The sequence below is a fragment of the Corvus kubaryi genome, unplaced genomic scaffold (assembly GCF_017639235.1).
Source record: "Corvus kubaryi isolate FWS band 111438036 unplaced genomic scaffold, C.kubaryi_AGA036_p1.0 74, whole genome shotgun sequence".
Classification (NCBI taxonomy): Eukaryota; Metazoa; Chordata; class Aves; order Passeriformes; family Corvidae; genus Corvus; species Corvus kubaryi.
Genome location: NW_024582061.1, coordinates 3699130 through 3726980, shown reverse-complemented (window position 1 = coordinate 3726980; position 27851 = coordinate 3699130). Strand labels below are relative to the sequence as shown.

Genomic DNA, 27851 nt, shown 5'->3' with positions numbered 1-27851 from the left:
ACCACAAACTGTAGCTAATTAGTGAGACCTTCTGGTTTGGTGATTACCCTTATGGAGGGAAGAGAGGGAGAAAGACCAAATTCCCATGACCTGAGAGGCCATGGCAATTCTCTGCTGGAACTTCAGCACCTTGTCTTCATGCTCCATAACGCCTCAAGAAGCAAGGTAACAACAGGCATATTTTGTCCAGAAGGCAGTGGAGAGGAAGGAAAAAAGCTAATGCAGAACCAGGGCTCCACAACAGAGCCAGCACTGTCCAAAGAACCAGCACTCGAGGATCAGATTGTCTTGGAGGTGGTTTCTGCAGGGAAGAGTGTCCTTATATCCACAAAGCTTCACAGTGCTTCCGGGTAGGAGGTAAGTGTGGAAAGGTTTTTATAAGGCTCTGTTTCAAGTACTCAAGTTACCTCAGTGCCTGGATGCACTGTCATTCCTGCATGAAATATTCAGGGAATTATCTTGTAATCAACTGTCTAATCAGAACAGGTGATGGATCCTGCTTAGCCTCCTACCTTGCAATTTAAGCAATGTATAGGGAAGAAAAGCTGTTGATGACCAACGCTATCTGAGAAAGGACTTTTATTTGCTAATGCTAATTAGAGGGAGACATAACTAATTTGAGTCCAAATCTTTTTCTTCTTTTAGCCTATTTATGACACTATGATGGTTTCTCTAATGTGACAGGGAGAAATTGATTTATTCAATGCCTGAATAAAGTCCAGTGGTTCTACAACCTTGTGAACCAGGACAGTGCACTATGTCATGGCTGGCAAGAGCAGAAGTTGTCTCTGTCACAGAGAGATGGGCTGATGCACTCTGACTGTGTTATCAAATCTGCTGACTATGTAAAGGGAAGAGTGCAGCTGTTGTGTCCCAAAACTTGGGCTGAGTGATGTAAAATCTTCCCAGCAAGACTAAAAAATATACATGGGGCTTTAAATTCATTAAATCACCCCACTCTTCTTGGTCCCTACTTTGAAATGGCATTTCTTACCTTCTAACCGATATATCAACAGATATCAAATACTTTGTTCTTTTTACCCTGCTAGTATCTTGTGTTACTCTCAGAACTTCTTTCAGAAGTTTTAAAAATCATTAATATATTTCCTAGCCAGGGAACAAATCTCCTGCTTTCTACAGTTATCTCAGGGAGAGGGAAATAAAAACTTTATGGAAGTTCTGCTACTTTCTATGCACAATCTATGCTGCTCCAACTAAGCTCAAAACCAGAAAGGCAAACGCTCTAATTCTGGAATAGTATGGGAATGTGGAGGCAGGTCCTGCTGGGATCCCTGTGGAGTTATAGCTCTGCCTGCACAGGTTCCAATTACCAGCTCCTACAAGCCATAAGGATGGGTGTATTACCTGTATACAGGTAATACACTTAGCTCAGGTAACAAATAATATACACAGCAATATGAGAGGAAACAATATCCAGCTGCTTAGAATGGAAGTAGTCTATTTTTAAGACTTTCCAATGAAGAAAATCATATCTTGGCATCACTGTCTTTCCTGAGGTACCTGGGTACGGTGTTAATTGATAATGCAGAGCTGTGACAAATAATACCAATAGACCCAATCGTGTTTCACCTGCTGTACAGGAGTGGTGCTTGCAAGTCTCTAGAAGTTAGCAGAGTGATTAGATGTTTTTAATTATTAAGAAGTTATATAAGACTCTTCCCCAAATCCATTTAGCATTCCTGTAAATCTATCCTGGGGCACACTCAACGATCCAGTTGGTGTTCTGAAGCGGTGGGATGTGCTCCTAACCATTGGTGGAAAGGTAAAGGCCAGGGTAGTTCAAACCCATCAAGGCTCACAAACACTATGCATGACTTGGGAAACGACATTCCTCAAAGCCTGGCTTTTGCTGGAGAATGTCAACAGAGCAGTCAGGTGTGCAGTGCTACGTGATGTGCTGGCACACTTGATCATAGGCAGGATGATGCTCTTCACTTCTGCCCGGGAGGAATGCTCCTGGAATTGCACTAATTGCAGCTGCCTGTGTGAAAGGCAATGAAACCTGCATGGAGCAGGTCCGAGCCCGCTGCATCCTTAGGCAAAAGACAGACAGCTCTTTTGGGGCAGATGGCCTGAAAACATTTGATTCTCATGCCAGCAAGTCAAGGTCAAAAATGTATTTACCTCCTCAGCCTGTTTAAGATGTTATAACATTCCCTTTGGCTTTTTCTTTCCTGCCAGTCTGTTTCTACAACAGGATTTTCAAGGAAGATTCCTTCTGGCCTTGCGCACGACAGGGGTTTGGAATACACAGGTAGTAGCCAGGCCTGAGTAACAACATCCAGACCACACCAAAGTCCCCAGAACTCCCTGCTGTAAGGAAAGCCAGTAAGTGCTCTTCTCCTGGGCTGCACTGCACTGAGAAGCCAGTGCATGACTCATACAATTCATTATCTAATTAGAAGACCGGTCTGAAGCCACGAAGCCTTAGGCTGCAATCCTGTTAGCTTTCATGAGCTAAGGGTCAGGCTGGGTGAGGGCACAGGTGGAAACAAAGGGACATCCCAGCCATGCTAAGTGAAAGAGGATGACATTTGCCTTTTACTCCCAATCCATCCCTTCTTTCTGCTCCTCTCCGATGCTCCAGGTTGCTATTCCAGGAATTGCTGATCTTCAGTTCCAGATGAACTGTTGATTCCCTGGGTGACCCAAATCCATCTGCCAGGAAGCTTAATATCCAGAGGCAGCTACAGGAAGGAACTGGTGTGAGGGTGGAGGTAAACTGGTGACAGATCTAGTGCAGCAAGTAGGGCTGGTGCCAATTAAAACTGGGTTTCTCTCTCTGGTGTTATTGTGGCCCTACAGCAGAAGAAACAGAGATGCATGGAAGGCCTGCACTTCTAGCACTGTGCAGCAATAATGGATGTCTTGAAAGAATAATAAAAACAAAAGGGCTTACAATTCAGGGTGTGTTGCATCCACAGCTGAATGGCAAGAGAGAAGCAGCAGGGATCTGCCTTGTTCCTCTAAAAAAGGAATAAAATGTACCTTTTTGGTTGAAAGCACAAGAGTTTTTGTTTGTTTCCATGCAGATGTAGAGGTGTTCTGACCCATTTAATCATGTCACAGTGCTATTCATTATTTAAAAATTATTAATTAAATGAGAAGTTTAAATAATCCTTATCTTTCAAAAATGCAAATGAAAATAACAGTCGTCCTTCTCTCATATTTTTGAGAAATTAGTACTTCCCAGTGAAACTGCTTCACTGACACAAGATTCCTCCAGGACCAACAACACTCTGAAAAATCTTTTGTGTTCCATGGCCTGACCAGAAAAAGTAGAATTTAAATCCTGGTAAATTTATGCCTGGCAGCAGTAACTAAAATAAACCTGCCACTGAAAAATCTGCATCTAAATGAATTCCAACTTTTGGAACAAATGCAACAGATGAAGATCCGGCACCTGAAAATATGGGAGATAGCCACTGAGCTTTTTCCTCCAGTTGGTCTGGGGAAGGGCTGAAGTAAGAGCTGTCCTTAACCCTGTACACAAGTACTGAGGACTTGCAGAATTTACACAGCCTGTCCTCAACACACAATTTCTTTGCATTCAGCCTCAGGAGAAACACATATATGCATTGCAGAAAGATATTTGGTTGTCTGAGCCACAACCAGTATTGTTTGTGTACCAGGAACATCCCACTCTTATTCTGAAGCGTTATCCCATAATTACTGTATTCCCTGAAAAGAATGGGAGGAAAAAGAGAAAAAAATTAAAAGTCCACAGTGTGTCACTAAGGACTGAATCGGGGAATGAAAGTGTAATGTCTTTGCAGACAATACTAAGTGATTTGGGATATGTTCTTTAAGTATAAGCAACTGTTTCCAAGCCTGATCTATTTGTGGCTGTTCAGTGGATTAATTTCCACGGTGAAATGGAGGGGATCAATACAACCTGCAATCTCTCTCCCACAATCCACCCCAAGATGAATCAGACTGCGTTCTGTTGTGCTGGTAAGCTTTATTGTTTGCTGTGTTGATACAATTATTCAGCATTCTAATGGATAAGGCAGTGTACAGAGAAAATGAGGCTTGCATTGTGAACTTCCTCCATCATAAAGCTTCAGATTAAGCAACTGGGCTTCTGGGCAATATTCATGGTGTGCACTTCCGAGCACGGCATTCGCACAGCGAGGCGGAGTGGATGTAGTGCTGCACCATGGTCCCGTTGGGACAGCGCAGCGGGATCGTCACCGTGGTGGTCTGAGTGGCTGTACAGCAGCTGCACAGGTCTTCCCACTGCCCTGTCTGAGCAGAGTACTCGGTGGTGCTTCTGCACTTGCCCTAAACGGAAAAAAAGAGAGCTGAAGTTTGAACAGAGCTTCATTGCACTCAGAATCCTGGTTCTTTCCTTCAAAATATCCATGGGTGACTTTGTCCAGCTTCTGTGCTCTGCTGTAAAACATGAACTCAGAAACAGGTACCTGACTCCAGAGTGTGGGGTGCTGCTCAAAGAGTGACTTCTTATGAGCATAAGCAGAGCAAAAGAGAGGTGAAGAAACTGCTCACACACACACAAAAGCCCGGAATTCAAAATCTCATAGGGAATGTCCAGACATGTGGTGTTGGCTTCTGAGCAAATGCGGTTATCATACATTCAGAAAGTGCTTTAGCCCAAATGCTGCAAGCCACACATCCACTGTTGTCCTGCTGGTGCTATTTTTCCTTGTTCTGCTTGTCTGGCCACTTAACTAATTTAGACCAAGCTGTCAGTGCCTGTAGCTATAAGCCCTCATGATGTAAAAACACACATCACACTCTGTCAGAGTTCATTTCCTTTGGTGGCTCTGTGCTCTTATTTCCCAGTCTAATTAAATTAAAATATCCTATCATTATCAGGGAAGACTTTAGAAAAAATTTACTTATTATTTATTCCCAATATAAAATCTGGACTTCTGCAGGAGAAACATTGATACTCATGACTTTATGGCTATGGTCCATTTACTTTGTAGATAGGACAAGAGGTCAAGAATTATTAGTTATGCCATAACTCGGATTGCACACAAGGGTTAATTAAAATCCTCGTACGGGGTTTATCTTGGAATGAGCAGAGATGGGAACACCCAGAAGGGAAGTTATGCTTCTGTTTTAAAAGGAAGTTGCCCTATAAGGTGTAAGCAGTGATGGGCTGGAAATTAAACTTTTAAGCTGATTATGGAAGACACAAGATACGTAGAACACAACAGCTTGGTGCCAAGGCTAACGGAGGAATCACAGAGCTTCCAGGGCACACAAGTCAAATCTTGGGACTCAGGTTTAAAGATCTTTTAAAGTGTCATTTATCTAAATACCTATTTAAATTCCCCTAATCGACCCAGAGGCTCAGTGCTTAACTACAGACTCAGAGCTGAAAATAAGCTTCATACATGTAAAGATAAATATTCCTTTTTTTAATGTAGAAAGTCCTAACAGACTTCAGAGTCATTATTTTCTGATGGAAGCAAAGGAGAGTGGGATGAACAAAGCCTTTGAGTCTAACATAGGCGCCTTTTTTCATGCTGGCTTGACTAGGGAAAATTCGGCATCACCAAATTACTTCAGGAAATAAGTGCCAATGAGATTAACCCCAAGTCAATCAATGATGACAGAAACTGATGCTCCAGTTACTGAAGAGAAACCATGGTGGAGGAAAAGGCTTCCTTTTGAGAAAGGGGAGGTCTTGGGGCAGATGGGGGTTGATTTTTGTTATTTACCTCACAATGAGAAATGGGCACCTCCTTTTCAGCCACACATCCATTGATATTCCCATACTGCAGTCTGGTACTTACTGGATGACATTCCACCTCCACACCTACCAAGTAAAAAAAGAGAAAAGTGTAATTGCTGTTTGTTACTCACTTCCCTTTACTCCTGAAATTGCTGTTAGTGAGGTGGTATTCCTGGTAAGATCCCTAGCTGGGTGTTTCTCCTTAGAGTAATTCATGTAGAGTTGTGTGACTATTTCACACTGCAGCCCTAAAGTTCCACTAGAGAGGAGGGTTTCTCTCATGTTTCTTTTCAATTGACTGCTTTGTTTTAAAGTCACTTTGGCCATCTAACACCAGCCTCTTACCTGGTCTTAGACAACTCTCCTTTTAAGGACAGTTCAATGGTAAAGCAGAAAAAGCAGGAAAAAGATGACACATGTGGGAACCCCAAAATCCTGATCAGACAAAAAGAGCACCCTGTCCTGACTATTCCCCAGGCTGATACAGGAGAGAGATCCCATGATTTTGGGATGATGCCTTTCAAGGCGAGTCAGTGGGAGCAGCTCTCCAGATCACCTCACATGCAGAGGTGAGTCGCTGCCTTCTGGACTGTGGGGACTCATACCTGTTTTCCAATACTTCTTGCTCAGTGTTAGGGAAATTCTCCCTGTTTCGTTGGGGTTTTTTCCACCTTATGGGAAACCCATATAAGAGGCAGTAGGTATGGATTTGTTCTGTCTGGAAGGCGCAAGCTCAGGGAATTGGCTTATCCCTCTGTGAAGTGAGGATGGATTGCTATGAGCTGTTAACTCTGGTAACCAACAGAGACTTTGTCCCCCCAGTTTCAAAGGGAACTTCATCATTACTACACTCAAATATAGACTAATCCAGAATATTTTCTTCTGAACTTTTGCATGTTTTGGTCTGCATCTAAAGACTTGTGAAGGAGCCAATGCTTTGGGGTATTTTGTGGGTATTTTGTGCAGAGATAAGAGCAGCTCCATGTATTGTTACTGTAGTTTTATGTCTCGGTGAAAGAACAGGTTCCCCCTCGTACCCATTTCTAGCTAACCAGTGGAATTTCTGTGTTTAACAGAACACTGGACTGAGTTTTAGGTACTATTCACCAGTCAGAAAGTTGAAGGAATTCAGCAGGGCAACTGCACAACTAAGTACATACACAAAGGGGAGAGAAAGGTGTTCATCTTCCTACCAGCAAAGACAGCTTTCTATTGGAATGTTGGCACCAAATTGACTCTGTGCCTTGCTAAAACCTTACATTTCACTAAAAAAAAAAAAAATGCAGCTCATTTCTGGTTCCAGGCCTGGAAATGCCCTTTCTCTTTTAATGATTTTATCCCCACATATGATAAAAATTGTCCACCTGAAAGGCCAGTCGTGTCCACACAATTGAAAGGCACAACCAAAATAATTGTCATCAGCCTCAACACAGCTTCATCCCCTTTTTGCTCCTGACTTATCAACTTGCTCTCTAATTACTTTACCTCTGTTATTTACTCTTCTTGTTGACTGTGACCCCTCTGCAAAGGCAAGTGCTTGTAACTTAACAAGACACGTGGGATTGAGATCAACAGAGAAAAGAGGTGAGAAGCAGAGATGCAAATTCTTTGTTCAGCAGGAAAATAAGGAATATCTTTTGCCAATTATCAAGCCCTGTGCTAGCACCACAAAAATCTCATGAGAAAATAAGACCTGCTCACTTATGTGCTCCTACAAACTTAAAACCTGGAACAGTGCCCTCAGACACACTAAAAAACTCCAGTTGTGAAGGCCTAACATAGAAAGTGAAACTGGTCCCTGAGCCAACCTTTTCCCAAGGACATGTAGGACTCTGCTGAGCCAAAGGCATCAGCCTGGACTTGAGGGAACAAGTTCTTTGCCCAATTCTTTATGGCACTGAGACATTTGAAAGACAGACTCTCTCAAGACCTTGGAGGATAATGTGATCTATGTCCATGAGAAAGTGAGCTACACCTAGGCAAAATGGGAATAAGGATTTGAAGGTCCATTAAATATGGGAGTTTTTAGGCACGCAGTACTTCACCTAGATGAATTTGCTTTTGTTGCTGCAAGGAGGTAGCACTTTGAAATGACTGCAACTGTCAAATAGATCTATGCATTGATCTGTTCTCATTTGGAACTAGTTTGTCCTCGATTACAGTGATTGGCACTCACAATTAGTAGGGCCTGCCCACCACCTTGTCTTTTAGATCTCAAAATTTTGTTCATAAATAATTTTGAGTATTCCTTACTTTTAGCCGGGTAGATCAAAGCTCCCTTAACCAAATTAGCTGTTTGATCCATTTGATGACAGTCTCTCAATAGCTTTCTGACTTCTATCTCTCAAGACAGAGCTCAGTGATTATCCAGACAGGCAAAGGCTGCAAACTCTCTAGGAGTTACCATCCTTCATCAGGGGTATTATTGCAGCAGTTCCTGTGCCAGTGTGGTGATGGGCTGCTATGCTGGCCATCTTTTATTTATTAGCACATGCACAGCAAAACTAGGAAAATTAAAAGACATGACACAGATGAGATGTTGATATTCTGACCTTAAAAGAGAATTTCAATCCTTTGTTATCTTTCTTTTTTTAATATTAAATAAGCTACAGTATTATTTTTTACTTACAGAGGAGAAAACTGAGAGGTTATCTGCTCACAAAAGCATCAGAGATTCATTTTAGAAATGAGAACCCAACTCTGCAATCCTTCCTTATGTAAGCAAACCCTTCCTACTCTCACAGCCAGACATTTGGATTATCCACACAATGATGCATGAAATTAAGAGTTGCAGGATTGACCCCTAAACTGACAAATTTAGGAAGCAGTCAGGCTGTTCCATAGGAATGCATTTCCCCTACCATTTTTTGGTTATTATACTATCAAAAATATTACTGCCACCAGGGTTTGGCTTTTTTGATTAATTAATTTTAAGTTGATCAATTATTCATGAAGTGTTTTCCTCACATATTCAGTGGTATCAGGTTATGTGACTTGTCAGGCTGGCTGTGCAGGACTGTTCCTGTTACCACCAGATGAACAATAAAATAAAACATTCATAATTACCATCTGCATAAAATGTGGAGAGTATCTATTTCTTTCTAAGCACTTGTGAATACTGTCAAAACACATGTTCTAGATGACAAAACATGACAGTGGCATCCCAGTCAGCGGGTGGGCTTCTTTGATGCTTTATTATAACCACATTGCTAAGCTCTGCTTCATTACTCTGGATATTATGGAGAATGTAGGTACTTACACACACTGCCATTCCCACACAAGATTTCTGGATTATTTACTTACATGTGTCACAGCAAGTGTTGCCAATTTTTGAAATTCTGCCCTAAAATGACAAAAAAAAAAAAAAAAAGAACCAAAATTTTGTCACTTCTGCTGAAATAAGATGTGTAAAGCAGGGTACTAGGCAAAAGAAAAAACCAAACACGTGAATATCTGTATTATACAAAATTATAAATCTACATTAATAATCTTCTCTTTATCAATTTTAAGGTTTTGAACTTGTGATGGTATTTGCTGGTAGCTAATTGGAAATAATTGGCTTTTAGCAAGTTCAACACCTGAAAATATTGTTCTCACCTTCTATTAGGAGCTTTCTAAAATAAAGACATTAAATATGAATAAATTCCTGGAAACCAGAAGGATAAAACCAGTAGCATTCAAGTCTCATATCTGTTTAAAAAATATCACACCTGCCAAGTAAGTTTTAAAAGCCAGAAGACTTTATGTTTCTTGTTTCATTGCTATCATCCAAAAAATAATTCTCAGAAATATATGTATGATGCAAATTATTGAAAATCCACAGTGAAAGGAAAAACAGAGAAATATTTACACTGCAGGGTGATGCCATTGTTGGGCTAAACCCCTGAGCTCACATGCTCCAAAGTCTGGAGGCTTTTTTTAATTAAAAACCCTGAAATTTTGATCTCCCAACTAGATGATAACCACTAATTTTATAGCCCAAATAGTTCTGTTTGGGAGGGATAGGAGAAGGATAAATGCAGTTTGAGAAATTCTCGTTAAATAGTAAACAGTTTTTCACTGATTTTCCATTAAGATCATTTGAATATGATAATAACCCCAAGCCTGTAATATAATGCAGCACTTCTTTCTTAATCTTTGTTTATATAACAAAACTGTGTACCGTAATTTCACAAAGTGAGAAATGCCCTGCAGAAGCTTTATTTTTCCTGCATTATGCATAACAAATCCTCCATTTGTTTTCTGTGTATGAGCTGAGTGGTTTGACTACAAGCTTTATTACAGGCTCCCTGCTTCCTGCCATGCCCAAGAAAATGGGAACAGGTGGATATAAACACCTGTAAGATGTATAAAACCTGACAGAAGAGCAAAAGCAGGGCCCCATGTGCTACGTTCCCACCTAACTCTGCTCCTCAGTGTCTAATTAACATCAAATCACAAGAAAGATGGGTGGATACTTTGTGCAGGGCTAAACACTATCCTGCTAAACAACTGCAGTCCTGGAAGTTTGATCTTCCTACAGCAGGGTGAAAATTCCTTTCTCAAACCTCACATAATGGCAGAGAAAAAATATCTTGGCATTTCATATGCATATTTCTCTGTTTGTGTCATTGTCCACACAGTTTTGCTCTGGATCCTGAACTGAGAACATTGTTAGAAGCACTACTTACAAACGTTTGGTATTTCAAATATTCAGCTTCATATTCATAACAGAATTACTGTAAGCAGTCAGTACAGACCCACAAAAAGCCAGCATACACTTTGAAACAGAGAAAACCTACATCTTTCTGAATTTCAGAGAAAGTTCAAATTCAGTTTAGCCAAGGCATTGGGAGAGGGTTGGGGTTTCCCACCCCAGCACACAGAAGGTACCATAAACGTGACAGAGTCCATTAGGAAACCTGGGAATAGGTCCCATTTCTCTACTTACTCCTTCAGCCAGGCATCTTCTGGCATCAAATGGAGGGCAGCCAGTGATTCTCCTTTCCCAGATAAATTCCCCTCTCTCATTTACTCTGCAGGAGTGACTGTCGCAGCCATCCTGAAGGGACGCATTTGCCTGGAAAGATTGAAGGGCTGTTAGCTTTACACAGAAACAACAGGGGACAGGAAGTTTTCAGGATATTCCTTGGCTGAAGTCTCAATTAAAGTACCATGGTGGTGACATTTATAAAACATGAAAATCTTTAGTAAACAGCATTGTTTATCAAAAAGTTGTCATCTTCTGTTTAATTCCACAGCCATATTGATCACAGCTCTGCCCAGATTGCCAAAACCTGACCTTTTTCAGGTCTTAACAGGGAAGAAATTTCCATTAACTTAGGAAAAAAAACTTCTCTAAGTGAGAGATTTGGGGGTCTGGCCTGTGAATTGTCTTTTAAAGAGACATATATACAATTACTTACCTTCTGGAAGAGTTGGGAGCTTCTTTAAAAATACTTATGTAAAACCACCCCCACACAGAATCATTTAAGTTCAAATAAACCCTTAAGAACAAGTCCAGCCACTAACCTCACACTGCCAATCAAGTCCACCACTAAACCATGTCCCTAAGGGCCACATCTACACATTTTTAAAATCCTTCCAGGGCTGGTGATTCAACCACTGCCCTGGGCAGCCTGTGCCAAAGCTGGAACATCCTTCCAGTGAAGAAAAAATTTGCTATCCAATCTAAACCTCCCCTGGTGCCAATTGAGGCTGTTTTCTCTCATCCTGTTTAAGAACATATCGTGCATTAAGGCCAGGCTGGATGGGGCTCTGAGCAACCTGGTCTAGTGGAAGGTGTTGGAACAAGATAATCTTTAACGTCCCTTCCAACCCAATCAATTCCATGATTCTATGCTGGAGAAGTTTTTCAAAATTCACATTTTCAACTTACCTATTTCACGATTAAAATGAGGGGTTTAATTTCTTCTAAACACCTGTTGAGGTCATATTCCAGTTAAAGTTCCTTGATAACATTCATGAATATAGAATGCCCCTCTAGAATTTTGCACTGTGGTATGAAGTCTCCTTTACAAACATATTAACTTTCTTGATCAACCATTCTGAGATGAAGAAAGCACTAGTAATACCATGCTACCTAATCAAAAATGAAGCAAAATGTACTCCCCTAGGGTCTAACAGAAACTGATGATACATTTACATTTACTTATAAATAAAAGAAAGAGTGCCTAAAACTTACCTGAAGATATTGAGCCCTTCCATCTCTCAGCCTGATGCTACATGAAGTTGGCACACATTTTCCACAGCAAGAGCCAGGGATTTCCTGCCTTCTGTAATTCTAGAAGGTAAAGGACATTTTTCTGGGTTTATTTTGTTTTAAGCATGCATCCTGTATTTATTTTAAGAAGGTTTTTAAAAAAAAAAAAATTAGATTCAGTGGACAAAACGATGGCCAGCAAAATGTTTCTCAGTAAAGCCAATGAATTCTATACAATGCAACATGGAAAAGTAGTTGGAAGTGCTGAAACTGGAGAGAAAAGGACAAGATATCTAGTGGCAGGGAAAAGGGAGAACAAGGCTAAGCTGGAAAATTTGGAGTGTGGAAAGAAAAATAAAATAGCTGATAATACAAGAGAGTAAAAGAGCATCAGAGAAGGTACAATATAATAAAAGGGAAAAGGAGAGAAAAAAGAAAAGGGGAATAATGGAGCCCCACAAACAGCACTGAAGGGAAAAACAGTGGCAGGAAAAAAAGCATGGGAGAATGAGCAGCACTAGGGGGGGAGGAAGAAAGGTATAGAGTGGATAATGGAAAGGAAAAAACCAAACCAAGCAGAAAGGAACTGAGCTAACACATGAAGTGTCCCACAGTAATGTCCCCAGCTGCTCCAGATAACCAACAGCTGCTTATGATGAGATGAACATTTTTAAGAAAACAAACACTTTCTGGTTCAACTGAAGGCATGCATGTTATCCATATGTTTTTTATAGAAAGAGAATTTGGGGAGGGGGGGTTGCTATTAAATCATTGGGAGAAAACATAGTTCACTGTTATTTAGGGGAACTTACCCTACTTGCAAAAATATAAGCACCTAAGGCAGATCATAAAATGACCATCCTGAGCAGAATATGCTGGAGTTGGCTGCACTTCAATTACCACTGCTTTTTACTTTCCCAACTGCAGCATCCTGGAGAAAGCAGGTGCTCCTGAGAGAATTGGTACTCTTAACCCATTTGTACTCTTAAATTTTATCCATTAGTAAGGAATTGCTTTCAATCTGGGTATACCATGAAGTCGAAGGCTTTGAGACAGGAAAGATCCTGTGAAGTGTGTGAATCCCACTGGCCTTAGGGGGATAAAGACATTCTGTATCTTATTTGATTTTTTTTTTCCCCCTTAAGCTCCACAAATTCATTACAATGGCTAGGAAGGGACATATATCCCTAGACCTGCAACTTCCCTTGGGTAGCTGCACATCTCCCAAACACAAGTTCACAGTCCTTAATAAGCCCAACTGGAAATGGCCCTTTCTTCAGGGTTTTCTGTCTAGTCTGTACTTTTGGTCACGTGGGGAAAAGGAGCTGTTTGGGAAATGTGTGGGTGGTGAAAGAAGCAGGACAGGAATGTTTCCCCTTTTTTTTTTTTTTACCATGTATTATATTGATTCCTCTACCTTTAATTTCTACAGCTGGCTTCTTGCATTGAGCAGCAAGAATGGATGTTTGTGTATCTTTGTGTGGGAACACACATATGCACACATGTCTCTGGCCACAAATCCAGTCTGGTGTATCTCTTTGGGTTTTTTCCATAGATCTACCAGGTTATATTTTGTGGAAGTTATATTTTGAGAAGGATGCTCAGCACTGAGCTTGGCCATTTATTTTCCCATCGGAAGCCTATGTCTACAATCAAACCTTACTGGAGGGGTGATATTAGGGTCTAAAATTACAAAATGTATTCCAGGCTGTCGTTTTGGTCACAGGCTGCATCCACACCACCAAATAAAAGGCATCAAGGACAGTTTGATGCCCCAGTGGACAAATGGAACACGTATGAATTATCTGAGCTGCATTCTCCACATGAAACTGGCTGGCCTCAGGTTGTCCTAAACACTGACCTGTTCCTGGACATCATTTGGAAGTCACAATGTCATTTTTCTACTCTCAACAGGCCAGCTGGGACACTGTTGACAATTCTTCAAGAAAAAGGGTTGCAGGAAATCATTTGAGCCTGAAGTCTTGCTCTAGTTTTTTATTGGTAGAGATTACTCCCTACAGAAACTTAACTACATTTCCAGTCTTTTCCAGTTCTACTTCAGGATGGGAGATTGGACTCATCCAAAACTCTGCCCCTCTCTTTTCCAGGGACCCTATCAGTGTATGCCTCTCCTGGACATGAGCCAGGAATCCCACAAGATCATGTTAGAGATGTGGATTTTGGGTGCCACAGCCGCCGCTTACACAGGCCCTGGGTTTGGTTGGGCTCATTGGGCTCCATCCATCATCCAGGGAAAGGATGAAGAAGAGGAAGAGGCATTTAAGCTTTTTTCTGTGAAACTTAGCTGCTGGTCTGTGCTCTTTGGACACGGGGAGATTAAAACAGCCTCTGCAACTCACTTAGGTCTCCTTCTACTCGAGGTGTTGGTGCTAAGAGTGAAAACTACACGATTGAGCAGAGCTAATCAGGCACTCCTGTCACACTGTTAGTCAGTGGAGTGAAAATGGGAGCTATATCCCTCTGGCTTTCTCACTCAAAGTCATTCCTTGCAGGTGATAGCAGCAAAGCAGCAGCAAAGACTTCAAAAAACCAGTGGAACTGGTGGGGACAATCACCTCAAATCATCAAAGGCATAGGCTGAGAACTAAACAAAAGCTACTGAGCCCAGTTTTTAGACAACTTGGAAGGGTCATAGGAAAGGCCTGAAGCATGGATATTTGTCTGAGCTGCCAGTCCCTGGAGGGACAGATAACACTATAGGAATGAGGACACAGCAGTTCCTGTTGCAAATGATTTGCCAAACCTTATATTGCCCTAAGTAATCTAAAATAAACAATAAAATGTGCCAGTGGAGCTGAGTAGCATGTAAAGTTATCTATCTTTAGATCAGATTTGGTGCATATCATCTAATTCATGGAAAGAGCACAGAGCCAAGACTTCTCAGAAGAACCTGAAGAAACGCCAAAGGCCCCAGAATTGTACCAAACATAAACTGGTGTGTACAGTGAAGAATACAACTCTCATCAGACACACTCCTAAGCAGAACCGTCAGGCTGCTCACACTCACCGCTGGACAGGCCTGGCAGTTCAGTTTGGTGCATCTCAGAGTGTATTTCCGAGGTGCTGACTGGAAGCAGTCACACGTCGTGCACTGATCCACCATCAGGCGTCTCCCGTGCTGCAACATTGGAACCGGTTTGTCAGTCAGCGACCATCTCGCCAGCAAAACTCAAACCAACAAGAGACTTCAGGTTAAATCGCTTTCATTAAATCTTGCACTGTAATTCTTTGCTAGGGGAACAAGAAACCCATGTTTCCCAAGTTTCCAGAGACCCCAATTTTTTGCATCTGTGATTCCAGAACAAGCAGCATGGCATGAGGCTATTTTTCAAGAAAGGCCTTTAGAAGTCCTTAGTCTGAGAAATGGCATTGGCATCTCTTTGTTGCTCACAAATCTAGCAAGCAAGAAAGGGATCCTTGAAAGTCATGAGGAAGATTTTTTTTTATTCTATGTGGTTGCCAAGAGTTCATTTTTGGAGTGTAATGAATGGATTTGGCAACCAGTTTTTATTCTAGAGCCATCACAACCCACATATTATGGGCAGAAATTGTTTGTTTTTGTAACAACACTGCTTGGAATCTCTAAAGGCCTAAAAGCTTAAAATTGAGAAAAGACAAACAAAAAAATCCCAGAATTACTGACTGAAGAACTCTAGTTGTCCATAGTTATAAGCAAATCAGGTTGAGCACATTTAAAATTCCCTGAGCTCTTCCCCAGCACCCTGTTTTCTGGATCCCATCACCTTTTCAAAGCAAGCAAAAATGGCATTTAAAATGCAGAGCAAAAATGCCAAACCATTAAGTGGGAAATAAAAAGATGTGGAGTCAGTAATTGGTTACCCTACACGGAAAGGAATCTGAAAGACAAAGTCTTTCTTCCTCCCAAGTGCAAAGCCCTTCAATTTCAACCCCAAAATAACAAACCACAAAGGTTGAAGGAATAAAGTGGGATCAGCCTAGTCAAGATTTTCACAAAGACCTTCTAAAAGCTAATAAATAAGGTAAATAAATAAGGTAAATAGACAATTTTACAAGATTATGAAAGGTTTGAGTTGCGCTTTAGATATTAATGGAATGCCACCGTTGATTTCATTTGGAATGGCAATTTCCCATGGTACATACTGTGCATATCCTCAGATTCCTTTTTGAATTATTAAATGCTCATGAAACAAACTGAGCAAAAACAAGAAGCTGGCCACAGTAACAGTGCAAAAGTAATGCATTTATGGGTAGTTTAGAGCCAATACTCTGAAGGACAAATGTTCTGAGACCAGAATTTTAGCTACATTCTCATTCTGTGCCCCAGGACAACAGAGATCCTCAGGCCTCTATAACCAGTAACAGTAATGACTCTCTCCTGAGGTCTAGAAAAAGGATCCACCACATAAAACATGACGAAAGAGGAAACACCGAGGGGGAGATCCCTGTCTTTGAACAACTCAGCTTGAGACCTGAACATGGGATTCTTCAGCTTCCCAGGTTTAACCTTTTGTAGAGAATATCATTATATGGAGGGTTAAAAAACCTCAGTGGATGCAGGCATGGGGATACACCCAAAATTTTGCTTTGGGAGAGGGAGGGAGTGCTGGTTTTGGCTGGGGTAGAGTTAATTTCCTTCCCAGTGGCTGGAATGGGGCTGTGGTTTGGACTTGTGCTGCACACAAGGATGATAATACAAGAGATGTTGTTATTGCAAAGGAGGAATTGCACAGAGCCAAGGCCTTTTCTGCTTTTCCTACTGCCAGGCTGCTGAGGAGACTGGGTGTGTGTGGGAGGCTGGGAAGAGACACAGCTGGGATCCCAACTGAACAAAGGGACATTCCAGACCTTATGGCATCATGATCAGAATATAAAGTGGGGAGAAGAAGGAGGAAGGGGGGATATTTGGAGTGATGGTGTTTGTCTTCCCAAGTCACCGTTCTGCTCCTCTGGGAAGGCTGAACACCTGCCCAACCATGGCAAGCAGTGAATGAATTCCTTGTTTTGCTTTGCTTGCGTGGCTTTTGCTTTCACTATTAAACCATCTTCATCCCAACCCAGGAGTTTTCTCGCTTTTACCCTTCCCATTCTCTCCTCCATCCTGCTGGTGAGGAGCGAGCAAGTGGCTGCCAGCTGGGGTTACACCACAACAGGTAGAGAGAAAATATCCTATGAAACTCCAGATTTCTTGTTTGATCTCAACACTGGAAAGCAGTCAGACACCAGAGCGACAGTTCTAGTGCAGACCAGTGGCATGGTTTATCAAAGAATGCCTCAGTAGCCCTAGGCTTTAACATCATAAAGAAAGGATCTACAAAGCCACGACTGTTATCACTGATATCCTCATGGTATCTTCTAATAGCTCTAACGTTCCAATTAAGTACAAAATAGATAAAGTTGAATTCATATGACGATCACTGTGACAGGCAGGAACATAGGGATTACTAGAGATGCGTTGAAACAAAATCTTCGCACACAAGTGCCTTGAACTTTCGGGGGAAGGTCTTGCCCCATCCAAAATTTGCTTAGTATGACAGAACTGAACAAAATAATGGATTGATACAGCTTTTCCCCTTTACATAACACACCTATCGTGTGCTTTCTTGGCTAGCTTGGAATGAAATGTCAACACCCACTAACCCAGTGCCACCAAAATAACCTGCATAAAGCCCAAATCTGCTCGGATCACCTTCAAAAATGCCACTCAGGAAAAGCCTGGGAAAACACATGAGTGATGATGATAATCTTTTTGGTAAATACAGCCACCTGCTTGGAAGCTTGCAGTTAAAGCCCGCAGCATTGTTAAGAACAGCAGAATGGATGCAATACACCAAATTACTGGAACATAATATGGGTAACCAGATACAAGACAAAAATGTAAAGGGATTAAGGACACAGTCAATTACCAGAAATGCAGTAAAAGACTCAAAACTTGGAACTATTCAGTGAAGGAGTTAATGCAGCAAAGTCTTCCCTTGATATAAGATGAAACTTGAAGCCTATTCTTAAAGGACCCAGTGTAAAGGGTTTGAAATTCAGGAAGCATAAACTTCTGTGGACACCACATCTTCCTTCCTAACCAGGACCCTGGAACAAGTCACTGAAGCAGAGAATAGTACAAGACAAAGCTGTAGTGATGCCAGGTGCTCAAAATCTTTCAGACCTACAAATATTTAACTTACAGTAAGTCATTAAATGAAGCTAGTTTAAGAAATTTTAGGATTTTTTTTCAATATTGCAGGAGCTGAGACATTTTATTTTGAAGTCTTCAAAACAGACACTTTTCATTTTGCCTTTGACTTGACATTTTGTTTCAAAATTTGCTTATGTTTCATTTTAAATTATTTGTAAATATTTTGAAATGGTTGAAGAGAGAAAAAATACTTTACTTGACAGATCAGGTGAACATTTTGTTGGAGGAGAAAAAAAATTAGTTGGTCATGGAAGAACAGCACACAACTGAAAAGAGCTTTGGTTTGCAATACAGAAAAAAAAAATACATATGGGATATATAATCCTCTGTAAGAGAAGGTGGCAGAAGCTGCTAATTACTGTCCTGCTTGACATTCCCTAGAAATATTGTCTTCATAGGATGCCACAACTAGTTTTGACAACATACTCTAGAGGAAACAAGTAGAGGGATCAAAGAGAAAGTAGATTATTCCAGAATTTATCACTTTTAAACCAGTGTCCTGACAAGAAAGGCAGAGTTTTTCCTTGGATTTAATTCTACAGGGAAGTCATCCCTACATAGAATGATGGATGCTTGATGACATGGCTTTAGCTCTAACAAAGTGATAAACTTACGCCTTTGGACTCTGAAAAAAGTATCCAAACCACAAGAAATAGATGGAGAAAGGTTCACTCTGCCTCACCACTAAAATATAAAGGGATTTGAGTAAAGTTACCTTTAGATAAATGAAAAAGGAAGACACACGTTGACAAAGCAGGAATGAGTAGGTTAAAGTTAGGTTAAATGACTAAAGAGAACCTGTTTCCCTGGGGGATGGTGAGAATATTTAGAGCTCTTTGACACCAGAGGTGCTGCCAGAATATGGATTTAGGGAAACAATGGACAATTGACAGAGCTCTCCAAAGATAAATTCGGCATAAATGAGATCAGATGCTTGACTCTCATCATTCCCACTGTCATGGGCTGGGTTAAACATGTCTTAATCTATCCATTAAATACACAGTTGAGAAAAAATTTCCTCACAGGGCATATCAGCAGGGATCTTGAAAGGGAAAAAAGGTCAAACAGGGAGGAAGCTCAGCTTTCCTGTTCCTGCTAATAGCCAAGGAGGGATACCTCTCCTTCCACACAGGTGGAGCAAGTCCCCATCCTTGTTTTAATCTGCCTTATCCTCTGAGCAGAATATGGGAAGGTTTTGCTTCCCCAAAGTGGGCAAGGATCGCTTGGGAGATTAACCCTCGCAGAGAGTTTCCTGTGTGTTTGGTAGTCTGCAAACCATTACGAAATGCAGATTACCACAGTTTCTAAGCATGCTTTTCAAGCATCCTTCAAGATAGGGAAATATTGCTGTCCCCATTTTGCAGAGATGCTCATTGTCATATAGGAAGATCCTGGCAGAGTCAGGAGCTGGACATAGACGTGCTGAGCCCCCTGGCACTGCTTTTACTCCAAGGTCTCTCTTGCAGAGATTCTGTCTGGAAAAAAAGCTGCCCTGTATTCTGTGTGTGTGTATTCTGACAAGTGTGTGTCCTTCAAAAGCTCATTCATACATTTAGGTATCTTACCATCTCAGCAAATAAAAGGAATTTGTGTCTTACCCCAATAACAGTGCCATTCAAAGGACAACCATTCAGGGGTACTGAAAAAGAACGAAGTATTCCATTTAGCATTACCATCACAATGACAGTTCCAAGATTTAATCAACCACAGTGACGATTTTTTGACTTAGCACAGTTCCAGCTTGAAGAAATTTGTATCCAGTTTCACTGTAAAGAGGCATAACTGAGCCTCCTTACATTATACCTTGAAAGGAAACAATTTGTCAGAGCTATACTTGATGCTGCATAAAAATATCTCTAGCTAAGCTTTTTTTGAACAAATACATGGCAGAAGATAAACTTTCCCCTCCAGTTCAAACCTCATACTCTCAGAGTATGCATCTTCTGCATCTCAGAAGATGCACTCAGATTTTCTGCAAGTTAGAGAGCATATATCCTCTCCTCCTCCCACTGCTCCCTCCTCACCCTGTGGTTGCACACATACTTGTCAACTAAACATCACTGTGAGTCTTCCCAGACTGAGGCCAACTACCCAAATCTTCTGATTTAGACTTCTGAGCCAAGACTATGTAAGGAGTCATAGAATCATAGGCTTGGGTTGGAAGGGGACCTTAAAGATCATCCAGTTCCAATCCCACTGCCACAAGCAGGGACACCTTCCACTATCCCAGCTTGCTCAGAGCCCCATCCAGCCTGGCCTTGAACACTTCCAGGGATGGGGCAGCCACAGCTTCTCTGGGCAACCTGTGCCAGGGCCTCAGCACCCTCACAGGGAAGAATTTCTTCCAAATATCACACCTAAACCTACTCTCTGTCAGTGTGAAGCCATTGCCCCTTGTCCTGTCACTCCAGGCCCTTGTGAATAGTCTCTCTTCATCTTTCCTGTGGGCTCCCTTAAGGCAATGGGAGGCAGAATCTCCCCCCTCTGCTTTTGCCCATGGGGCTTTGGATGCAGCAGCAAGTGCTTCTGTACTCAATGTCTAAATTACACAGGAGACCTTCAAAGTGGGGCTATGCTTCCATAACACACACTTTTAAAGTTATTGTTGAGAAACAGAAGATCACCCCATGAAACAATTCATGCTGGAGCGATGCTGTTTGTCATCCCCCAAACCTTACCACATCTGCAGGAAGGACAGCAGTCTATCACTTGGTCACAGCGCAGCTCAGTTCCCTCTGGACAGTCAGGCACATCCATTTGGATGCAAGAAACATTCTTTTGCTGCACAAAAACCTCATTGTTCACCCGGACACACTCGTTGACAATGCAGTGGTTCCAGGGGGATCGCCACTCCGTGCCGACCTGAGGGGCAGTTGTGAGAGGATTAAACACAGACAGCAGTATTTGTGCCCTTGGACAGAGGGAAGACCACCCCAGCCAGATGGTGGCTTGCCAAAAGCACATTTACTGCGTCAGGAACAGTGTCACTCAACAGCTCTCCACAAACCCTTATGGTGACAAGCCGTTTATAGAGCACACTGAGTTTGTAGAGAATAAGAATTACCAGAGTATCCTTCAAAAGGGACATGTCAGACAGCATGTGAAGAAGGAAAAGCACTCCTAACTGGAGTTAAATCTGCATTGATCCCATGGTGACTGGCTGCACTGCACTGTAACTGAGCAGCTCCTCTTTCTGCTGCAGCCTGCTGCAAATCAGCTCTGCTAAGCCCAAAGGAGGCTCTGGCAATAGACTCTAGACCTGAAACACTTGCAAATGTAGAAAAGATGAGATCCTGTTGACAGTTCTCTTATTATCATCACCCACAGACCAGACAAAGCGGGAACTCCCACTGCTCTTTATGGGAACAGACATCACCACAGGCCAGGAGGAAGATGCTGCCACAGTTCAGTGGTGGGAGGAGCTGGTCACTGCTTTGCAGCCTTATTCCTTCACTATTACCACTCTGAATACACTTCAAGAACAGTGAAACTGAAGATCAGATCCCTAGCTGCAGTCAATTCAAACATCTTTGCTCAGAAAGTTAGTAAAAAGCCACTTTCTTCTAGTGGATTAAACAGTTCTTCACTTATGACAGAAGAGTTGCAAGAGTAGTAGAAAAAAAAAGACTGCAAAGTGTAACTATTATTCTGTTAGGACCAAAAAAAAATCAGCAAGAGACAGTGGGACATTAAAATAGGCCTTCTGAAGGCTTGTTTGATGAAGCAGAGAAGAATATTGATCCACATTAAGAAATGTCCTTGTTAAAATCAGGAAAAAGGCAGGTTGCAAAATGACATTTTAACAAGGCTTTTTTTAAGACAGCAGCAGATTGCAATACAAATTAACTGGGATAATTTAAACAAATAGCTGATGGTCAGGGAGGCACTATACCCAATGAACATTCTTTCAAGCTACCATGGCTGAAATTAGTAATTGTACACAAAATATCTGGCCCAGAAAAGGGTGGGGAGGATTCATGTGTGAGAATTGACTGGGTAGGTCATGGGACACCCAAAACATTGTTTCTCAGTGCTGCTTGATATGTAAAAGAAATAGCTGATATCATCTTCACTTCCTTCCATGGAACACAAAGAATTCCAGGGGGCTTTTGCTAGGAGGGGAAGTGTCCATCCCACTGGAGCCTCACCTCATGCAAAGGAGGATCTTCATCACCCCGAGGCCAAAAGTTCTGCTCCTCACAGGCAGTTTTCTGGCACCTCCCACAGCACTCCCCTTCTGGCACAATATACTTGTAGCCCTGGAGGAAGAAAGAAAAGAAAAGAAAAGGACTGACTGATCCAGGAAGGGGAGGCATACGAGAACATCCATCTCAGGGTTTTCTTTTAGGATAAATGTTTAACATTAGCAAAGTTTTATGCAAAGGAGAGTTTGAAAAAGGACAGATATAATTATGAGGGTTTTTTTAATAATTAAAAAAAATATTTTTATATCTATACTAGTATTTTACAAAGGCAAATTAAAGGTAAAAATTGCTCTCGTGGCATCTTAGAGGGTTAATCAGCACTCACAACTGCCCTTCCAGTTCCAGAGAATTCAAGGGTAGGATTCAGTCTGAGCACATTCAGACACCTGACTGCCCTGTGTTTAAGCAGAGGGAGGATGCAGGTTGCTCGGACATGTAATCCAGCGACTGGGTTTTAACTGATCATTTCATCTTTTCATAGAATCATTTAGGTAAAAAAAAAACATTAAGACCATCAAGTTGAACCATTAACCCAGCACTGCCAAGTCCAACACAGTTTAAGCCAACAGTTTACCAGCAACAGGCACTTAAAAAAACTTCTACAAATTAAGATAACAAAATTAAACTACTATGCAACACTAGAGATTATGTATCTTATCAAAGTTTAACACTCAATTATGGAAAACGAAATAAGCGGCATGAAAATGGAACAGTACGCCCTCTGTTACTAAAGAAAAATCTTATAAATCCAGCAAAACAGGTCAAAAAAAACCCCCAAAATCCCAAGCCACAGAAACAACAGGAATCCCAATTCTCACTTTTAATACATATTAATCTCCTGAAGCAAGCAGCCAAATACTGAAACAGTGAAATATATAAGTGCAAGAAAGCAAAAAGCTTTAATCTAATTAGAAATAAAATATTCTATATGTAATAGCTAGGCAGTCTCCAAGGGGCAAAACATAACCCTGATCTCAGTACAGAGCTGAAGGAAAGATGTTCTGTCACAGATAATATTGTTCACGTGAAAAATGCCAGTAAAAATAAGCATAATTTTATTTTGGTCAAACTGAATTACTGAGGGATTCCCAACTGCTCCATCCCTTCAAGAACTGTCCCTGCTTTGCAATACAATGCACATTAGCAAACCTTGATAATCAGTGGACTTGGATATGGAAGTTTAGTTCATATAATGTCATAAAATATGATGCCAGACCTTGACCCAGCTCTGTGAGAAAAGTTGTGCTGTTGAGTATTTGGTTTTACATTACTTTTATCTGCTAAATACATGTCTGAAGCATCTGACATGTCAGATACAACTTTTTGTGTGGCAAACTCAAGAGAAGTAAAAATCCATGAGCTGTTTGTGCCCAGGAAAAAGCAAAACCGAGCTGGAGGACCCAAATATCACTAAGTTAGTGTGAACACAGACATCTAAAGTGCAAAGAGGTCTTACAGAACAGACTCCAGGGGTGATTTGCACCCCTAACATACTGACAAAGACCACAGAATCACACCACGGCCTGGGTTGGAAGGGACCTGAGAGATCATCCCATTCCCACCCCCTGCCACAGGCAGGGACACCTTCCACCAGAGCAGGGTGCTCAGAGCAGCAGGTGCAATTCCTGCAGGGATCATCTGCTTGTTTTCTCAGAACTTTGTAAAGACAAAAGAGGACAGAAGTATCCACAGGACTCTGACACGCGACAAGGCAAATCCACATGTGGTTTGCAAGTGAGAAGTCAATATTTGCTGCTCAGCTCCTCACAGAACTGAGGGGTTGGTTCATTTAAATGAAACATCCACTTTTATCCATAGCATTTCTTAACACTCTAAAGCTACAGATACGATTTGAGTTGAGTTTTGCCATGCTAAGGACAACAGTAGCACATTCCATTCATCAGCATGAAGAAGCTGATACATGTTGTGGGCTTTTTAGGGCTTTTTTTCCTCTTCTTGTGTAGCCAGATTAAAAAAAAACCTCCAAGCTGTTTTCACAGAAGTCATATGACACTGTCAAGAAAGATACTGCACAACTTTAACACCTGGCAATGAAATTAATAACCAGGAGCAGCAGAGAGTCTAAATATCATCCTAGTAATGATGCACGATTAAAGTATGTATTTGACATCAATACAACTTTCAATGCCATCTAATCTGAACTGAAAAATAAGTTTAAGGTCAATTCAAACTGGATGACAGCACTGCTGATGTCCTTGATATGTATATCCACTGAATCAGGAATAAGCAAAGGAAAAAAATCTGAGCTATCCAAGTAGTCCAACAGTTAGAGTTTTGGTTGTCCAACCTTGATAACCGTTAAAGGAGGAAAAGAAAGGACAAAGTCACAAAAAGAACTGGCATCATTTCCACCAAGTCTTGTCATGTGTTTTTAACCAGATTTTTTTGATGATGCAATGTCAAGGAACTGTAGCTCTGCATTAATGAGATTTTATTGGAATAACAAATTATTGATAAATTATTGCTGTGAGCTGAAACACAGCCAGATACTTTAGATCTAATGTTTCATAAAAATTGCCATAATAGGGACAAGTCTTTTCTACACAGGGAAACTGAGGATTCTCTTGCAAAAGTTAAAAACTCCCACATCTACTCACATGCTTTTTACTGCATTTGGCATACTCAAACTTTCTCAGCAAACTCTGCACTTGCTTTGTTGGTTTTTTCCTAATGGATTGGGGTTTTTTCGTTGGTTCTAGAGAATGATGCATATTTAAGATCCAAGAGGATCATTGAGTGCAACTCCTAGCCCTGCACAGACACCCCAACAATCCCAGCCTGTGCATCCCTGAGAGCGTTGTCCAAATGCTCCTGGAGCTCTGGCAGCCTTGGGGCTGTGCCCATTCCCTGGGGAGCCTGTTCAGTGCCTGATTACCCTCTGGGGGAAGAGCCTTTTCCTGATATCTGACGTAAGTCACATTCCTCTACCAACTCTTTGTACCAATTTTCTGTCTATTCCTGTTTGACCATCTGAATCAATATAACAAAGTGGCTCACGCTTCCTTTGCAGACTTCCAAAAGTAAACCACGGGGTTTTATAGGATGTAGCAGATGTCTGAGCACAATAAAGGCCCCAGCATGAGGTGTTATTACTGCTACAATGGGCAGAGATGAGGAACAGACAGAGCTGAAATGGGAACTTCAGAAAGTGAACTTGAGCTAGAACAGACATTGGCAATTGAACTTCAGACATCATGAACATTTATTGAGCAAGTGGTGTAAATGACAGACACTTCAGGACGCAGTTTTTCTTTCATCAAAATGTGACATGAATTTGTCACTGATTTTCTTGGCAGCAGGATGCAACCCTAACCAATAATCCTAAAATAAAGTCAATAATGCTCAGGCTAATTCTCTTAGATTCTGCTCCCAAGATAATCCATTGTTACAAGACTTATTTTTCTATTTTTCTCTGGTTTCTCTCCAAACAAGGAGGCTTAAAAGGGATCATTGCAGGTCCCCACCAGGGCTCTGCTGGTTATTGCACTGGTTTCAGTGTTACTCACCCGAGAGCAGAACGTGTCGCATTCTTTGTCACGACACTCCGTCATCTGAAGTCCTGTAACATCATCCCTCACACCGGTGCAAGAGCATTCCCTGCACCCATCTTCCCAGGTTGTCCCAACAGGATAGACTATGTTGTTGTGCACACACACCTATTAAATGCAATAATTAATACATTAAAGAGCACACTGCTGCTGTCAGGGCAAACTGCCAGCTCCAAAAGGCTGCATTTTAGGGTGTGAAACCAACCATAAACTTTCTGGAATATTTTGAACCCCTTAGAAATGCTACTGGTCTTAAAATTTTGGTCATTCTGTTGAGGAAAGGAAAAATAAGTGTGAGAAAAGCTATTGTTTTATACAGAATAAATGGGAGAGTTTTATCTGCAGTCAGTGGAGTTGCCCAGGGACTGACTCAGTTTGCCTGTAAGAACAATGTGACACAATATTTAGGGATAATAAGCAGTGAGTCCTGCAGAGGGAGCCTTGCATGCAAAACTTTTTCCAGCTAAACCATCTGATCTGAAGAGATCCTGCTTGGAGCTTTCATCCTCTTGTATCCTCAAGCCATCACAGCTACCCCAAAAGCAGAGCCATCCCTTATATTGAACTTCCTATTAGTAAATTTTACAGCTTGGTATTAATGAGAGAACATAATTTAATTTTATAGATAGAGCAAGCAAGTCCCAGAGACATAAAATGAATTATGCAAGGTTGTGAACTCCTTAGAAATGGACAATAAAAGGTAGATCTCCTGAGCTGCAAGACAACATAACCCTATATAAAGGTTTAATGAAAAAGTTAAATTGCCTTGCAACCTCTCCTCTAAGCAACTTTATCTTAAAGGTTAACAAAATATAACAACTTAATAAAAGGTTGGCAAAATAAGAAAAATATGCCCTCGTGAAGCTTGAGCAGAGTCAGGTATTAATTTGGCAAAAACTTAAAAGTGGCAATATAGGTCTTAAAAGATACAACACCTTCTCAGGCAGAGACAAAGGTAATCAATGAGCACAAAGTATTTTAGGTCTAAGGTGTACCAAATGTCAATAAATTTAGTATGGGATTGGAAGAATATACAGTAACTGTAGTGGCTCCAAAGTATGTGTCTCTGTTATCTGAAAACAAATTAAAAATTACCTCTGAAATTCCTGAGGTTTGAGACACCTTTAAGTTTGAAATGTTTTTTGTTTATATCATCTCAAAGTTACAAAAAATGGACTGGTTATGTCAGAATACACTACTGCAATAAAAAAAGCAACAGCATGAAGTAATAGAGTGTTTCTTTCAGGTACTTGCAAATCAAAAACGCCCTGGCATCATTTTCCAGCAGTCTCATTGGGGGTTTATTATTCTTTTATCAAAATGTAAAATAAATTTGTCACTGATTTTCTGGCAGCAGGATGTGATCCTAAAACAATAACCCTAAAATAAAGTCAATAATGCTCAGACGAATGCTCTTAGATTCTGTTCCCAAGATAATTCATTGCTAGAACACTTATTTTTCTGCTTTTCTCTGTTTCTCTCTAAACAAGCAGGTTGCCTGCTTTCTCTGGTGCTGCCACTCCATGTGGAAAAAGACACTCTCATCCATGGAAAAGACATTTCACTTCCCTTACCCGGTCTGGAATGCAGGTGGTGGACACACAGCCACAGTCATTGGTGAGAGACTGGGAGAGATACCCCAGAGGGCAGCTCACTGTGGAGTTCCTACAGCTGCAGGTACACTCATATTTATCACAGCACTCGGTCTTGACAACGGTCAGCATCCGATGCGACGGGCAGGAGAGCCTTGGGACAGAGCTGCACATTTCCCTGTTGCAGGCTGGCAGGAGAAGGTGGGCACCGTGTCAGGCTCATGGATTTTCAGAGAGCTGCCAGTGAACAGGACAGTTCTCTGGCAGCAAGGCATTAATCACTACCTCAAACTGTTATAAATCTCCTTAAAGCCTGAAGAGTAATGCAGATATAAAAGGCTCGGGTTCAGGAACTCAGCAAA

General features: G+C 41.3%; 1 protein-coding gene across 1 annotated transcript in view; it reads right to left on the bottom strand.

The window, feature by feature from the left end:
- Positions 1 to 3962: 3962 nt before the first annotated feature.
- VWF (von Willebrand factor) overlaps positions 3963 to 27851 on the bottom strand; it is a 123569-nt gene continuing 99680 nt past the window's right edge. Inside the window, exons 42-52 of the mRNA XM_042050443.1 lie at positions 27472 to 27677; positions 25856 to 26005; positions 22272 to 22382; positions 20802 to 20985; positions 19722 to 19762; positions 14959 to 15069; positions 11913 to 12011; positions 10659 to 10787; positions 9032 to 9071; positions 5715 to 5812; positions 3963 to 4305 (exon numbers count right to left, since the gene is read on the bottom strand). Of these exons, the coding sequence (XP_041906377.1) occupies positions 4117 to 4305; positions 5715 to 5812; positions 9032 to 9071; positions 10659 to 10787; positions 11913 to 12011; positions 14959 to 15069; positions 19722 to 19762; positions 20802 to 20985; positions 22272 to 22382; positions 25856 to 26005; positions 27472 to 27677 (1358 nt within the window). The 3' untranslated portion in view covers positions 3963 to 4116. The remainder of the gene's footprint in view (positions 4306 to 5714; positions 5813 to 9031; positions 9072 to 10658; positions 10788 to 11912; positions 12012 to 14958; positions 15070 to 19721; positions 19763 to 20801; positions 20986 to 22271; positions 22383 to 25855; positions 26006 to 27471; positions 27678 to 27851) is intronic.